The 16,039-nt window shown below is 51.8% G+C and overlaps 1 protein-coding gene across 6 annotated transcripts in view; it reads right to left on the reverse strand.

Moving 5' to 3' along the window:
• The window catches only part of stxbp5l (syntaxin binding protein 5-like), a 721,261-nt gene that overhangs the window by 250,667 nt on the left and 454,555 nt on the right, over positions 1-16,039 (reverse strand). For all 6 annotated transcript variants that reach the window (XM_038801940.1, XM_038801939.1, XM_038801935.1 and 3 more), the window contains exon 15: positions 12,106-12,323. In XM_038801940.1, coding sequence (XP_038657868.1) covers positions 12,106-12,323 — 218 coding nt within the window. The remainder of the gene's footprint in view (positions 1-12,105; positions 12,324-16,039) is intronic.

Consider the following 16,039-nt stretch of genomic DNA (forward strand, 5'->3'; position numbering starts at 1 on the left):
ATATACCAGTCGTGTTACATGCATTGCTGTATGTCATGTTTAAATGCATGATAACAATAGGTGTTCTAGCAGCAGATGACACTTCTACACCTATCTCTTAGCCCACTCAGACAGTTCAATCCTCATAGTTGTTGCCAGGTAGCATCAACAATAATGGCAAATGCGGCCTGTGTAGACAATGCACTAGTCACAGCAAGGGAGCTAATGTAATGAAAAGAAAAAATGCTGGAAATATTCTCAAGTCAGGCAGCATATGAGGAGGAGAAACGGAATGTTTCTGATTAATAATCTTTCATCAGAACTGGAGAAAGTAAGCAGGGTGACAGATTTTAAGCAATAACAGAGGCAGGAATATGGGGGAGGGGACGAAGAAAAGACAAGGGGCGGGATTCTCAGTTCGCCAATGCTGGAATCGGGAGAAGCGACTGGGAGGAGAATCGCGCGCGAGGCGGAAATCGTGCCTGGCACGCGACAGAATGCCATATTCCAGTGCCTCGACAGCAGCGTCAATATGTTCTACTCCGCACGTACAGTAAATGCCGTTGGCATATCATTAGCAGGCCTCACCTGGTATTCCCCGGGGCCTCTGCGATGATGCACTGTCTCTGCCGGGAGGTATTATCGGCGGCGAGTTTCACTTGTGGTTTTAAAAATAGGGAAACATGCGCTGTGGCTGATGATGCATGATTTTGGAGCGGGGTGGGGGGGGGTGGGCGTGCAGCGGGGAGTGACAAGGGGATGTGCCGTAGGGTCAGGGTAACCTCCTGGGGCCGAGGTGTCCAGGCACGCACTGCCACTGCCACGCCCTGCAAGGCAGCCATCTTGTTGTGCACCCCATTGGCCACCCTTCATGGCCCGTGATTGGGCAGAGTGACACCAGCCGTATGGATGTCTCCACTCCACCATGCCCTGCACCCGAACCCCTACCCTCCATCCCACCAACTGCTGGGGGGGGGGGGGGGTATCATGCGGCCCACCCATGGGTAACATCCACAGTAGACACTCCAGGAGGTGACGGACGGGGGCTGAAGCGCGTACGTCCGAAATTGGTAGCATCAGCCAACGGTTCCCCTGGCAGCAGGGACGTGTGCCGGGGACCAGAAGCCCCTTGGTGCCGGGTACCGAGGGCAAAGTGCCAGGGGGAACGGCTCGGGGGGAGCAGACATGCGGGGGCAGGATATGCAGTGCAGACCGGGGCCACTGTGGAGCCCGATGGACCTGGTTGGTCATGGGGGTAAATACCATGCTAACATGTCTGCTTTTCATCCCCTGCAGACAATGGCTATCTGAATCTAACCAGGAATGGTGAACTTTATCCTGGCTGCTGCAGCTCTGGGGGCTGAGGTGTACGAGCTGCAACTGCTCGAGTAAAACCCTGCAGCAACAAAGGTGATGCTACCATCAATTCACTCAAGGACACGAGTAGAAGTAAACTGTGGCTTTAATTGACTTACAACTGAGCCTGCCTGCGACCAGAAGAACTGAGGGCAGACTCACAAGACCGCAGCACGTTATACTTCCGGTAGTGGGAGGGGCCATGGGTGGAGCCATGGGCGGAGCCAAGTGTGGAGCCCTGTACAAGCTTCTCATCTCCCCCTGTGGGCAGAGCCACGCAACAGCTCACAGATTAAGCCCACAGGGATACAGTGATACAGAGTGTGAATTATGCATTATACATTCACCACATTCACCCCCTGTAAAAAAATCAAGTCCGGCGGGGATGACGGGTCTACAGATTGAGTCGGTCCGGTGGCCGAGTCGTCCGCTGGGATCAGCGGAGCACCGGGGTTGCAGCCGCTTCGGATGGCTGTGTGCTGGCGGGGGGTGTGGAGCTGAGGGTGGACTCCGGGGGTGGTTCGTTCAGAGCTTCGTTCCTGACCGGTGCAACGGGCGAAAGGGGGCGCAGGAAACCTGTAGGCGTGGTGGCGCAGGGCGTGGGGGGTCGGGTGGGGTGTAGTGTGAGGGGTACCTCGGCGGTGGTGGTGGTGGTGGATCCTGCAGGTGCCAGGTTCCGGAGGGAAACGGTGTCCTGACGTTTTATAAAGGCGTAGTGTGGGTTTGAGTGTAGCAGTAGTACCCTCTCTACCAGTGGGTCCGTTTTATGTGTCCGGACGTGCTTCCGGAGGAGAACCGGGCCCGGTGTCCTCAACCAAGATGGAAGCGAGGCCCCCGTGGTAGTACCCTTAGGGAAAACAAATAATCGCTCGTGAGGAGGCTGATTAGTGGCCGTACACAGGAGGGACCTCAATAGCATGGAGCGCATCGGGGAGGGCCTCCTGCCAGTGGGAGGTTGGGAGATTCCTGGACCGTAGGGTCAGTAGGTACAGTCTTCCAGACCGTCGCGTTTTCCCTCTCCACCTGCCCGTTCCCCCTGGGGTTCTAGCAGGTAATCCTGCTCGAGGCGATGCCCTTGTCGAGCAGGTACTGACGCAGCTCGTCGCTCATGAAGGATGAACCCCTGTCGCTGTGGATGTAGCTGAGGAAACCGAACAGGGTGAAGATACTGTGCAGGGCTCTGATGACTGTATGGGAGGTCATATCGGGGCACGGGATAGCAAACGGAAAACGGGAGAATTTGTATATGATGTTGAGGAAGTACACATTACGGTTGGTCGAGGGGAGGGGCCCTTTGAAATCGATTCTCAGTCGTTCAAAGGGCCGGGAAGCCTTTACCAGGTGGGCCTTGTCTGGTCTATAGAAGAGCGGTTTGCACTCCGCGCAGATCGGGCAATCCCTGGTGATGGCTTTTGCCTCCTCGGTGGAGAAAGGCAGATTGCGGACTTTGATGTAGTGGGCGAGCCGGGTGACCACCGGGTGACAGAGATAATTGTGGATAGCCTATAATCGCTCGTCTTGCACGCTGGCGCATGTGCCGCGGGACAGGGCATCTGGGGCTCATTGAACTTTCCCCGGCCGATATATGATATCATAAATTATAGGTGGAGAGTTCGATCCTCCACCTCAAGATTTTATCGTTTTTTATTTTGCCCCGTTGCGAGTTGTCGAACATGAAGGGAACCGATCTCTGGTCGGTGATGAGGGTAAACCTCCTACCTGCGAGGTAGTGCCTCCAGTGCCGTACGGCTTCCACAATGGCTTGAGCTTCTTTTTCGACTGAGGAGTGTTGAAATTCTGAAGCGGAGAGGGTTTGGGAGAAGAAAGCTACTGGTCTCCCTGCCTAGTTCAGAGTGGCGGCGAGAGCGACCTCTGAGGCGTCACTCTCCACCTGAAAGGGGACGGATTCATCCACCGCCCACATGGCAGCTTTGGCGATGTCCTCCATAATGCAGTTGAAGGCCTGGTGGGCCTCGGCTGATAGTGGGAAGAGTGTGGTCTTAAATAGTGGGCGGGCTTTGTCCGCATACTGGGGGACCCACTGGGCATAATAGGAGAAGAATCCAAGGCATCTCTTGAGGACCCTGGAACATTGAGGGAGAGGGAGTTGTAAGAGGGGGAGCATACGGTCCGGGTCAGGCCCCAGAACTCCGTTTTCCACGATGTAGCCGAGGATGGCTAGCCTGGTTGTGCGGAAAACGCATTTCTCCTTGTTGCATGTGAGGTTGAGTTTCTGGGCGGTTTGGAGAAATCGGTGGAGGTTGGCATCGTGGTCCTTCTGGTCATGGCCGCAGATGGTGACGTTATCCAAGTACGGAAACGTGGCCCGCAGCCCGTACTGGTCCACCATTCGGTCCATTGCTCATTGGAACACCGAGACCCCATTAGTGACGCCAAAGGGTACCCAGAGGAAATGGAAGAGGCGGCCATCTGCCTCGAACGCCGTGTAGTGGCGGTCCTCCGGGCGGATTGGGAGCTAGTGGTATGCAGACTTCAGATCCACTGTGGAGAAGATGTGGTACTCTGGTTGACCATGTTTTGGGGCAGCAGGGTAGCATGGTGGTTAGCATAAATGCTTCACAGCTCCAGGGTCCCAAATTCGATTCCCGGCTGGGTCACTGTCTGTGTGGAGTCTGCACGTCCTCCCCCTGTGTGCGTGGGTTTCCTCCGGGTGCTCCGGTTTCCTCCCACAGTCCAGGGGCTGTTTAGCACAACGCTAAATTGCTGGCTTTGAAAGCAGACCAAGCAGGCCAGCAGCACGGTTCGATTCCCGTAACAGCCTTCCCGAACAGGCGCCGGAATGTGGCGACTAGGGGCTTTTCACAGTAACTTCATTTGAAGCCTACTCGTGACAATAAGTGATTTTCATTCATTCAAGATGTGCGGGTTAGGTGGATTGGCCATGCTAAATTGCCCGTAGTGTCCTAATAAAAGTAAGGTTAAGGGGGGGCTTGTTGGGTTATGGGTATAGGGTGGATATGTGGGTTTGAGTAGGGTGATCATGGCTCGGCACAACATTGAGGGTCGAAGGGCCTGTTCTGTGCTGTACTGTTCTATGTTCTATGTTCTATGTCTGCAATCCGGGGGAGGGGGTACGCATCGAGGTTAATGAACCGGTTAATGGTCTGGCTGCAATCAACCACCATCCGGAACTTTTCCCCGGTCTTGATGACCACCACCTGAGCTCTCCAGGGGCTATTACTGGCCTCTATGACTCCCTCACGTAAGAGCCGCTGGACTTCGGCTCTAATAAATACCCTGTCCTGCAGGCTATACCTCCTGCTGCGAGTGGCCACAGGTTTGCAATTAGCGGTGAGGTTAGCGAAGAGTGGAGGGGGGTTGATTTTTAGAGTTGCTAAACTGCATATAGTGAGAGGGGGAAGGGGTCCGCCGAAGCTGAGTGTTAGGCTCCTGAGGTTACACTGGAAATCGAGCCCGAGTAGAGAGGGGCGCAGAGGTCTGGGAGTACATGCAATTGGAAGTTGGAGTAGTTGGCGCCCTGTATCGTTAGTGTCGCAATCGTGCGCCCTTGTATCTGGACAGAGTGCGACACCGAGGCGATGGAGATAGTTTGCCGTGCTGAAAATATCGGGAGTGAGCAGCGTCTTACCAGGTCTGGGTGAACGAAGCTCTCGGTGCTCCCAGAGTCGAAGAGGCATGGTGTCTTGTATCCGTTGCCTTGAACGGACATCATGGAGCTTCTGAGGTGCTTTGGGCGCGACTGGTCCAAAGTGACTGCGTTGAGCTGCGGGTAGTCGGTGGCTTGGTCAGCGGTGCTGGAGCGGCCCCGTGATGACTGTCCGCGGAGGTCGTAGTCGTCGGTTTGCATAGCGAGTGATGGCCAAGATGGCGGCCCCCATTGATTGCACGTGGCGGGCGGCGAGGAAGATGGCGTCCAAGATGGCCGCCCCCGTTGATCGCACGTGGCGGGCGGCGAGGAAGATGGCGCCCAAGATGGCGGCCCCCATGAATCGCACATGTCGTGCAGAGGCGGAGTTGGCAGACACGCTGCCACATTGCGGGGTCTGCAGGCCTGTGAGTTGGAGGAGCGATTGTTCTGGATCGCGTTCGAGTTTGAGGTTTAGGTTTTAGCCAGGCATACCTTCGCAAAGTGTCCTTTCCGCCCGCAGCTGCTGCAGGTCGCCTTACGGGCCGGGCACTGCTGTCGTGGATGTTGGGGCTGGCCACAAAAGTGGCACGATAACCCTCTCTGGTGGGCGGGTGGCCGCGCGGCGCAGGCCTGGGGTAGTCTCTGGTCGGGGGTCCATGATGGGGTCGCGTGGTCGGCTGGGAACGAGTTTAGACTTTGAAAACTGACCTCTAACGAAGTCGCTAGTGTTACTGTGTCCTCCAGGTTCTGGGCCCCTTTTTTGAGGAGACGCCAGCGCACATAATTGGACCGGACCCCTGCAACATACACATCTCGGACGGCGAATTCCATGTGCTGAAAGGCGGTCACAGCCTGGAAGTTACATTCCCGTGCTAGAGCTTTTAGGTTGTGCAGGTAGTCTTCTAGCGACTCTGCAAGGCGCTGGCGGCGGGTAGTAAACATATGCTGCATGTAAACTTCATTTATAGGCCGCACGTACAGGCGGTCAGGTATCGCGAGGGCCTCGGTGTACGAGTTGGTACTATCAAATTGAGTTGAAATGTGATGGCTCACCCGTGCGTGTAGAAGACTGAGTTTCTGTTCTTCAGTAACAGCGGAGGTAGTCGACGCAGCCGGGTAGGCCTTGAAACACCGAAGCCAATGCAGAAATATTTCCTTCGCTTCTGTGGCCTGTGGATCGAGTTCCAGTCGATCAGGTTTGAGGGCTGATTCCATGGTAGTTTTTTCGATTAAATTGATGCGACCATCAATTCACTCAAGGACACGAGTAGAAATAAACTGTGACTTTAATCGACTTACAACTGAGTGTGCCTGCGACTAACTGAACTGAAGGCAGGCTCGCAAGATCGCACCACTTTATACTTCCGGTTGTGGGAGGAGCCATGGGCGGAGTCAAGGGTGGAGCCCTGTACATGTTCCTCATCTCCCCCTGTGGGCAGAGCCGCGCAACGGCTCACAGATGGAGCCCACAGGGACACAGTGATACACAGTGTGAATTTATATTATACATTCACCACAAAAGGCTGTCCCATAGGAACAGGAGGCGGCCGGTGAGGATGACAGCGAGCTGCCCAACAGGACAAGGAGGAGGTGGGAAGGAGGCACCACATCCAGGCATCGCCTGTCATTTGAGGACCTTTAGGACTGGACATGCCATCAAAGATTTTGGCTGAGTAGGGGGACAGTGCGACATATCTGCCCCATCATGGTGCACTTAGTACCCCAGGGGTATGGGGGAAGGCCTCAGTCTCCCGGTCACCATGAAGGTGACAGTTGCCCTGAACTTTTACGGCACGGGGTTCACCAGGCATATAGTGGGGACCTGTCTGGGATCTCGCAAACCTCGGTGCACAGGTACAACCCCGCTGTCACGATGGCCCTATTTGCCCACTTAACACAACATATCGCTTCAATGTGGACCATGCCCACCAGGATGCCCGGGCAGTGGGATTCACCGTCATCGCCAAGATACCCCAATTCCAGGGGGTGTTTGACGGGATGCATGTCACCCCATGAGCACTGTCCCATGACAGGCCGGTCTTCACAAACTGAAAGGTGTTCCACTCATTGAATATGCAGCTAGTGTGTGACCATGACATGCACAATCATGCACGTCTATGTCCAATACCCGGGCTGGATGCACGATGCTTTCATCCTGGCACACTCGCCGGTTCCTGGCATCTTCGAGGTGCACGCCCAGCAGAGGGATTAGCTTCTAGGCGTCAGGGGTTATCCAATGCGGTCATGGTTAATGAGGCCTATCCGGAGGCCACAGACCGACGTGGCGTCCTGCTACAACGAAGTCCATGCCACGAGCAGGGACGTGATCGAGCAATGCTTCAGAATCCAGAAGATGCGGTTTAGGTGCCTGGTCAGCTCTGGAGGGGCCCTCCTGTACCGTGCCAAGAGAGTCTCCCATATTGTGGTGGCCTACTGCATCCTTCACAACATCACGCAGCAGAGGGGCGACGTGCTGAAGGAGAATGAACGGCAGGCCTTGTCCGACGAGGAGGATGCGGGAGAGGATGAGGATAGCAGGACATGGGGTTCGGGCAGGCACAGAAGGTTGCACAACGTGTGCGGCAGGGCCGGCGCGCAAGGGACGCTCTAATCGCCTCCAGGTTCACCGACTGGGGGGCTGGCCAGCGGCATGGGCACAGCCCCGCTGGTTGACCACCCCCTCCGATGAACACCCTCCCTGCGCCACCCCCAAGAGCGCCTTCCGTGATTCATACCTGCCTCACTGCAGGGTTTAGGTCCTGGGTTGGCAGTAACAGCGGGTCTGGCCCATGGGGATGGAGAATGATGACAAACTGCTCTGTGATGAGCTCAGGTGCCCCACATCGCTTGACAATGTCTGATTCCTGTCCAGCTAGCACTTTCAACCTCCACCTAGGTTATCCCTGCACGCGAGCTGCCGATTCCATCTCACAATCCCATCGAACCCGAGAAGTGGCGGATGGCTTGGGGATGAGGGTGGGGCACCCAAGTTCCGGTTATACCCCGAAAACGTCCCAAATCGTAGAAGCAAAACCATTTAGCCGCCACTGAGGAGCTTGGCTCCAAAATGTACAGCAACTAATCATCTGCATATAAAAACACCGTACGCTCCGCCGCCAACCGCATCCCCCCACCCCCGCCAACTATCCCCTTCCACAATTCTGACCTCCTCAGCGCAATGGCCAAGGGCTCTATCGCTAATACAAACAGAAGGGGGGGACATGGGGCCCTGCCTGATTCCCCGGTGCAACGAAAAATACTCTGAATTCATATCGTTCGTGCACACCATCACCATCGGCTCCTTATACAACAACTGCGCCCATGCCACAAACTTAGGTCCAATCCCAAACTTACCCAACGCTGCAATCAGATAACTCCACTCCACCCGATCAAACTCCTTCTCCGCATTCAATGCTGCCATCACCACCTCCAACTCCCTTCCCTCTGCCGAAGAAAGCGTCACATTCAGCAGCCGCTTCACATTCGATGACAGCTGTCTGCCCTTAACGAACCCCATTGAATCTTCCCCATCATCTTTGGAAGGCGCATCTCCAACCTGAGCGGCAGCTCCTTTCCCAATATCTTGGTGTCTACATTCAGTAGAGATTTGGACCTGTACAATCCGCACTCCACGGGTCCTTATCCTTCTTTGGCAGCAAGGCAATGGAGGCCTGCCCCATTGTTTTCGATGAAACCCCCCTGACCATCGCGTCCTCGAACATTTCCACCAACAACAGCGCCAACTTATTCTTAAATTTCTTGTAAAATTCCACCGGAAACCCATCCAGCTCCGCCTCCTTCCCGCTGCATTTTCCTAATTGCAACATTCATCTCCTCTACCCCCACCAACTCCTCCAGTCCCGCCCTCTCAATTTCACCCATCTTTGGACACTAACCTCCCCAAAAACCCCTTCATCGCCCGCTCTGGTGGTTCCGACTTATACAAGTCCCTATAGAAGTCCTCAAACAACTTAATAATCCGCTGTGGGGCCATCACCGCTCGCCCACCCTATCCCAAACCCGAACTATCTCCCTCTCCCCACCTTTGTAAGGAGTCAACATACGACCCGCCTTCTCCCCATACTCATATAGAGTCCCCTTTGCCCTTCTTAGCTCATGCACCGCTTTCCCTGTGGACAGCAGATCAAACCTCGCCTGCAACTCCTTCCTCTGCACCAGAAGTCCCGGGTCCCCCGCGTACCTCCCGTCCACTTCCAGAATCCATCAATCATTGCCGTTCCTCCCTCTCCTCCTTATCCACCTTAGCCTGAAACAAAATCACCCAACTCCCCCCTCACCACTGCCATCAGAGCCTCCCAAACCACAGATGGCAAGATCTCCCCAGTACAGTGGAATTCCACATACTCCAACCTCCCCTCTAGTTCTGGTCACCTCATTTTAGGAAGGATATGGAAGCTTTGGAAAAGGTGCAAAGGAGATTTACCAGGATGTTGCCTGGAATGGAGAGTAGGTCATACGAGGAAAGGTTGAGGGTGCTAGGCCTTTTCTCATTAGAACGGAGAAGGATGAGGGGCGACTTGATAGAGGTTTATAAGATGATTAGGGGAATAGATAGAGTAGACAGTCAGAGACTTTTTCCCCGGGTGGAACACACCATTACAAGGGGACATAAATTTAAGATAAATGTTGGAAGATATAGAAGGGATGTCAAAGGTAGGTTCTTTACCCAGAGAGTAGTGGGGGCATGGAATGCACTGCCTGTGGAAGTAGTTGAGTCGGAAAAGTTAGGGACCTTCAAGCGGCTATTGGATAGGTACATGGATTAGGGTAGAATAATGGATTGTAGGTTAACTTCTTAAGGGCAGCACGGTAGCATTGTGGATAGCACAATTGCTTCACAGCTCCAGGGTCCCAAGTTCGATTTCGACTTGGGTCGCTGTCTGTGTGGAGTCTGCACATCCTCCCCGTGACTGCTTGGGTTTCCTCCGGGTACTCCGGTTTCCTCCCACAGTCCAAAGATGTGCAGGTTGGGTGGATTGGCCATGAAAAATTGTCCAAAATTCTATGATTAACCTAGGACAAAAGTTCGGCGCAACATCGTGGCCGAAGGGCCTGTTCTGTGCTGTATTTCTCTATCTCCTCAATCGCCTTCCCCATCGTATCACAGTAATTCTGGTCGGCCAATAAACCCAAACCAACCTTTACCCTGACTTCTGAGCCAACCCCTTCTCCAGGACCATGTGCAATCAATGTGGAGCATGATCCGAAATCACAATTGCCGAATACCCTGTTCTCTTAACTCCAGCTAACAGTGCCTTTCCCACCACAAAAAAATCAATCTTGAGAATACCAGTATTGAGATTCGGAATGGCAGCGTTGTCCTCACGAACCCTGCATCATCCCCAATCAGGGGCATATACGCTAAATAATGCCACATATACGCTCAATAATGCCACCAACCTCCCCTCTAGCGTACCTGTTATAATCATGTACCTACCCCCGTGATCCGCCACCACCGTACCAATCTGAAACCTCACTCCCTTGATCACCAAAATCACCACCCCCAGACCCCATTATCAAACCCCAAATGAAAAGCCAGGCTCACCCAGTCCTTCCTAAGCCTCCTTCGTTCCTTTGTCCTCAGATGGGTCTCTTGTAGCATCACCACATTAGCTTTCGGACGCTTCAAGCGGTCCATCAAAACCTGCCCGACCAGCTCCAATGACTGTGTCCCCTACCCCCACCACACTCCCATTCACTAGCCAACCTTCGTTAACTAGTACGGTGACCCCTGCTAGAACTCCTCCTCCTCCCAAACACACCCTCAGCAACCCGGCCCCCCATGCCTAAGTCCTCCGATCCACCCACCTCATTCCCACCAAAAACAAACTTCAAAGTCCCAGCCATACAGTCAGAGAACAAAGAGAAACACACCAAAAAAGAGAAAACACATAAATAACCCAGTGGACAGAAAACAGAGAAAAAAGATCCTAGTCCATACCGTCCAAGTCCAAAGCCCCAACTCATCCCAGTTCCAGTCCTTCAGCCTTCATGAATGCCTTTGTTTCCTCCGCCATTTCAAAATAGAAGTTCTTCAAATTCTTAGTCACCACTAGCCTCACCCCACTGCTGTAGAGGCACGCCTTCACCCGCCCAAAGGCTGCCGGCCTTCTTGCTTAGTCCGCTGTTAAGATCTTGGTATGTACGTATTCCAACGCTTACTCAATTCACTTCTCGCTTCTACTTCGCCCAACTCAAAACCTCCTCCTTCACCTGGTAACTGTGGAAGCAGACTATGACCGCCCTTGGTGGTTCATTCGTTTTAGGCTTCGGCCGGAGAGACCGATAGGCCCTGTTCAACGTATAGATAGAGAGCTCTTCCCCCTCCCCCATCAACATGGTGAACATGTCCGCAAAGTACTAGGTTGGCCTCCGGCCCTCCACCTCCTCAGGCAAGTCCACGATCCTCAATTTTGTCTCCTCGGTTTGGTCTCCGGGTATTCCGCTTTGGCTCTTAGCCCTTTATTGACTTCCACCACCTTCTGCAGCTCCTCACCCGTCAAGGTGAACTGGTCACAATGCTATGACAATGCCTCCTTCATCTTCTCACCATGCTCTTGTGAGATCCATCAATGTCTTTGTCACCGCAGCCTTTATCGGGGCAAGTGTCTTCTCCACCTACTCTTTGAGGGAGGTCATCTCTCTCTCTGATGCACCTCCAAATGCTTGGTGAACAGTCTTTCAAACTCCCCCAATATCACCTTGGTCAGAGTTTCAACCGTAATGAGAGTGCCCCACCCAACGAACCAATACCCGCCATCTTTTCTCCTGCTGGACTCACAACAGAATTCACTGGCGGACTTTTGCTCGCCACCTTCCTTCCCTGACCTTTCTTCTGGAACTTTCACATTCCAGCGGTTCCTTAGAACTTTCCACACAAGTTTATCCATAAAGTACCCCTGAGATCGGGCATAAAGATCCGAAAATTAAAGACCCTAGCAGGGGCCGCCCAACATGTCACCATCAGACGTCCTTATTTGGTAATTATAAGTCCACTAATTAACATTCTTGTCTAACATAAAAATGCAAATAGATAAAACAAACAGTACCATTAAAATGTTATCTTATAATGGAAATAACTTTGCTGCTTGTGGCTACAGAAGGGGGAAGAATAAAAAGCCTGTAATTTATAGACTCACCACTAACTCAGCAGTAACTTCATGCTTGCTGAATCTGTAAACAATCATATGTGCTGAAATGCCTGCGACACAGAAAATTCTGCTCTCTGGACACCAACTGATCATCTGTATAGCATAGGGATCCTCTTCTACAATCTCTGCAATCTGCTTTGCATCTTTCACTTTCTGCTTCTCAAACACTTTGCAGGTTTTCAGCTTGTATAATACTTGAAGAGTTACTAACAATGGACAGACAAAAATAATTAGATCAGTTAAAAAGCAGCAGTGGTGATTAAAGAAACAGTTGGTAAACCAATAACAGAACCTGAATTCAACACGATTTTGAAAGAAAACTTTAAAAATTTTCTCGTCAGGTTTGAATTATGCTCATCAAGATGAAAGAGGAATAAGAGGAATTTCTGTCAGAAACCCGCTGTTAGCAGGAAACTCATTAAAGTCAAGATTTTTTACATGGTTAAGCCCTCCAATGGCATAGTTCCTTGTTCAATCAGGGACAATGGTAGGATCTTGAAGCTGGAAGACAAATCCCAGGATTAGAGAAGCAATCAGCTACAGTACAAGCTGAATAAACGCGAGGGCGGTTCAACAAGAGGGTGCCTTATCAGGCCCTTTGTGAAACCCTTAATAAAACAATATAAAAAGCACTCATATCATCAGATAAATATGGGAGACGAGTAGGCCTTCCAAGGATACTAGCATCTCAGCCTGCCAGGGTGCCTGCCCCCCCCCCCCCCCGGTCATCCCGTCAGTTGGTCTCCATTATCTATTTCTAACAGGGTTCTTAATGAGCCCATCGCGGATTTCAAATCCGTTATGGCCAAAATGGCTTATGTCAGAAAGCGGCCATGCAGATTAGCTTCATATTTTCCGGCTCCATTCCTGCAATCAGTGGAACCTGAAAATTCATCCTCTGATGTTTAATCATCTCAGCACAGTATTGTTTATTTCATCTTCCTGTGCTTGCCCTTTGCACTTTTGCATGACAAAACACAATTTTTGGCAAAGAAACGCTGATGACAAAACCAAAGCTCAAGTCATAGATATAGGTTGCGATTTAACAGCCACATTGCACCCGGCACAGATCTAGGCATGCCAGTTAAGTAGCGGGAGAAGCCAAAATTGGGATCCGCGCCCGATGTGAATCGGTTCGCAATTTAACTGGCCCACTCCCGGTGGTGGGTTTCCGATCCAGCCCAAAAGTGGCGAGACACCAATTAAGAACATAGAACATACAGTGCAGAAGGAGGCCGTTTGGCCCATCGAGTCTGCACCGACCCATTTTAGTCCTCACCTCCACCCTATCTCCGCGTCGCAATAACCCCTCCTAACCTTTTTCGTCTCTGAGGGCAATTTATCATGGCCAATCCACCTAACCTGCACGTTTTTGGACTGTGGGAGGAAACCGGAGCACCTGGAGGAAACCCACATGGACACGGGGAGAACGTGCAGACTCCGCACAGTCAGTGACCCAGCGGGGAATCGAACTGAGGACCCTGGCACTGTGAAGCCACAGTGCTATCCACTTGTGCTACCGTGCTGTCCTTTAAGACCAATCTCCATCTCATTAGCGAGATGCAAGTCCAATCTAATGGTCTTCTGTGAATTAACCGGCTCCCCAGAGAGTAATATGGTGGGCGCGATTTAGCACTCCTTTTTTAAATCGGGAAGCTGACGCAATGCTTGCTGAGGGGAGCCGAGGAGGTGAGTAGACATTTCCATTCCTTGGCATGCAGCCCAGGGACACTGGAGCTGCTGCCCAATGCTCGGGGGGAAGAGCTCCTTGGGAAGGCTGGCACCATAGGTCGGCGGTCATGGGCTGGGGGTGAGGGGCATAGTGCTTGTGCTTATAAGTCATCTCCAATATTGGGTATACCCATAATATGGGCAATTACAGCTGCTGCCTGTCTGTTCTACCAAACACTTACAGAACAGAGCCCTGTTCTTGGTTATATGTTGAAGATCAAGGTCACTTTAACTCCCTTTGACTGTGAGCAGCCTCTAGCTGCACAGCTGAAGGCTATTGTTAATATGGAATTAGCCTTGTTAGTTGTGAGAGCACTTTCCAGCTGCAAGCTGTGTTTGCTGCTGCTTAGTTGCAAATGACGAGAGGCTGTCGCTGAAAGTTTGTTTGTAGTTGTCTTTTGTGCTTGCCTGCTGCATCATCCCCTTGGACTTACTTGCTGCTTTTTGGATGAAGGAAAGGAAGAAAGAGGTAGTTGCCTTTCGGTCTTTTTTACCTGGAGTGCGGCGAGGGGGGGATTTTGGTAGGCCTACTGCTGGGCTGAGGATGTAGGAGGACTTGCTTGAGCAGTTTGTGGATGTTTTTAAAGGTCTGGTTTATGCATTGACTATATTCTGTTCTGGACTTGTGGGTCATTTCTGAATTCCCCTGTGTTCCTGTGAGCTTCGGTAGGGCGGAGGTGTGGGCTTAGGTAGGGTGCTCTTTCCAAGGACCAGTGCAGACTCGATGGGCCGAATGGCCTCCTTCTGCACTGTAAATTCTATAATTCTATGATATACTCTTCATGCATGCTCTCACCGATATGCATGGATTGATGTACATGCACATACTTTCCCGTACACGTGTTTCCACCGCCCTAGGTCTGCGGGGGGAGTGCACTGCCTTGGCGACTGGTGGTGTTGTTCCTATGTTTTTTGCTTTGATTTTTGTGCTTGGTGTGCGGCTGGTGACTTTGTTGTGTTCTTGCCTGTTTGCTCTGTATTTGGTTTGGTTTATAATGTGCCGGACCTGTTCTGGACTGAATTGTGCCCCCTCTTGGGTGGGGTGGAACGTTCTTCTCTCTCTTCCCCACCATGCTCCAAGTTGGAATGGCCTTTTCCGGTAGGCTGGGCTTGTGTGCCTGGCCTTTTCGGTAGGCTGGGCTTGTGTGCCTTTCTGCTGATGTAGATCGATTGGGGGGGGTTGTTGCTGGTTGTGTTTGCTGCTGGCTCCTGCTGGTGACTGCAAATGCCTGGAAGCTGCGGTCACTGTTTATTTCCTTTTCTGCAGCAGGAACAATATTTCCTAATATACCTAAGTCCTGGAACATCGGGCTCAGGGGAATGTATGAGTCATGGAAATAATCCGGCGTGAAGCAAGAAGGTGGTGCAGACCTGGTCCGCTCCATTAGTCCAAATGAGCCACCTGATGACGTTGAAGAAATCACAGAATAATACAGTGCTGAAGATTCCCTTCAGCCCGAGTCTGCATCGACAGATGAAATACACCTGACCTGCCTACCTAATCCCATTTGCCAGCACTTGGCCCTTGGCCTTGAATGTTATGACGTGTCACATGCTTATTTAGGTATTTTTTAAAGGATGTGAGGCAACCCTCCCGGACAGTGCATTCCAGACCGTCATCACACTTTTTCAGATTGCTGATGCTTTTGTTGCTGGAGTGATGAGTGCTACATGTAACTGGAACATCGTCATAAATTCAACACGCTGGAAGTCAAGGATGTTCAACTGCATCTTGAGTGCCAGTGGAATATGTGGATGCCAGGATTTGATTCCGGTGAGATCGGACCATATGGGAGGGCCTGCACAGCTGCGGCTTCTGGATGGAGAATGGCAATGATACATGGAACAAGCAACACATTGATGGACAGATAATTTCTATGAAACCGTTCTAGACATTATAAAACATTTTCAGGATATCCTCCTTTTCTGTTGAAGAACCTACGAGGGGTGATACTTTCTGTTTTCTTTGTGAAAACGAGTTGACAGAGCTTTGTATTGGTACCAATATGGAATGGTGGGGTTTCCTTGTTGTTTAATAGTTAGTGTGATTTGTAGAATATTGTCATGTGAGAGTACCTTTCAAGAAATGAGTGTTTATAAATGGGTGTGAATATAAATATCTGTAGTGAGAGTACCTTTAAGAAATGGGTGTTTATTACTGCAGTGATGTCAGAGTGTGGGTGGAGCTGGG

This window comes from Scyliorhinus canicula, chromosome 7, assembly GCF_902713615.1.
Source record: "Scyliorhinus canicula chromosome 7, sScyCan1.1, whole genome shotgun sequence".
Taxonomy (NCBI): domain Eukaryota; kingdom Metazoa; phylum Chordata; class Chondrichthyes; order Carcharhiniformes; family Scyliorhinidae; genus Scyliorhinus; species Scyliorhinus canicula.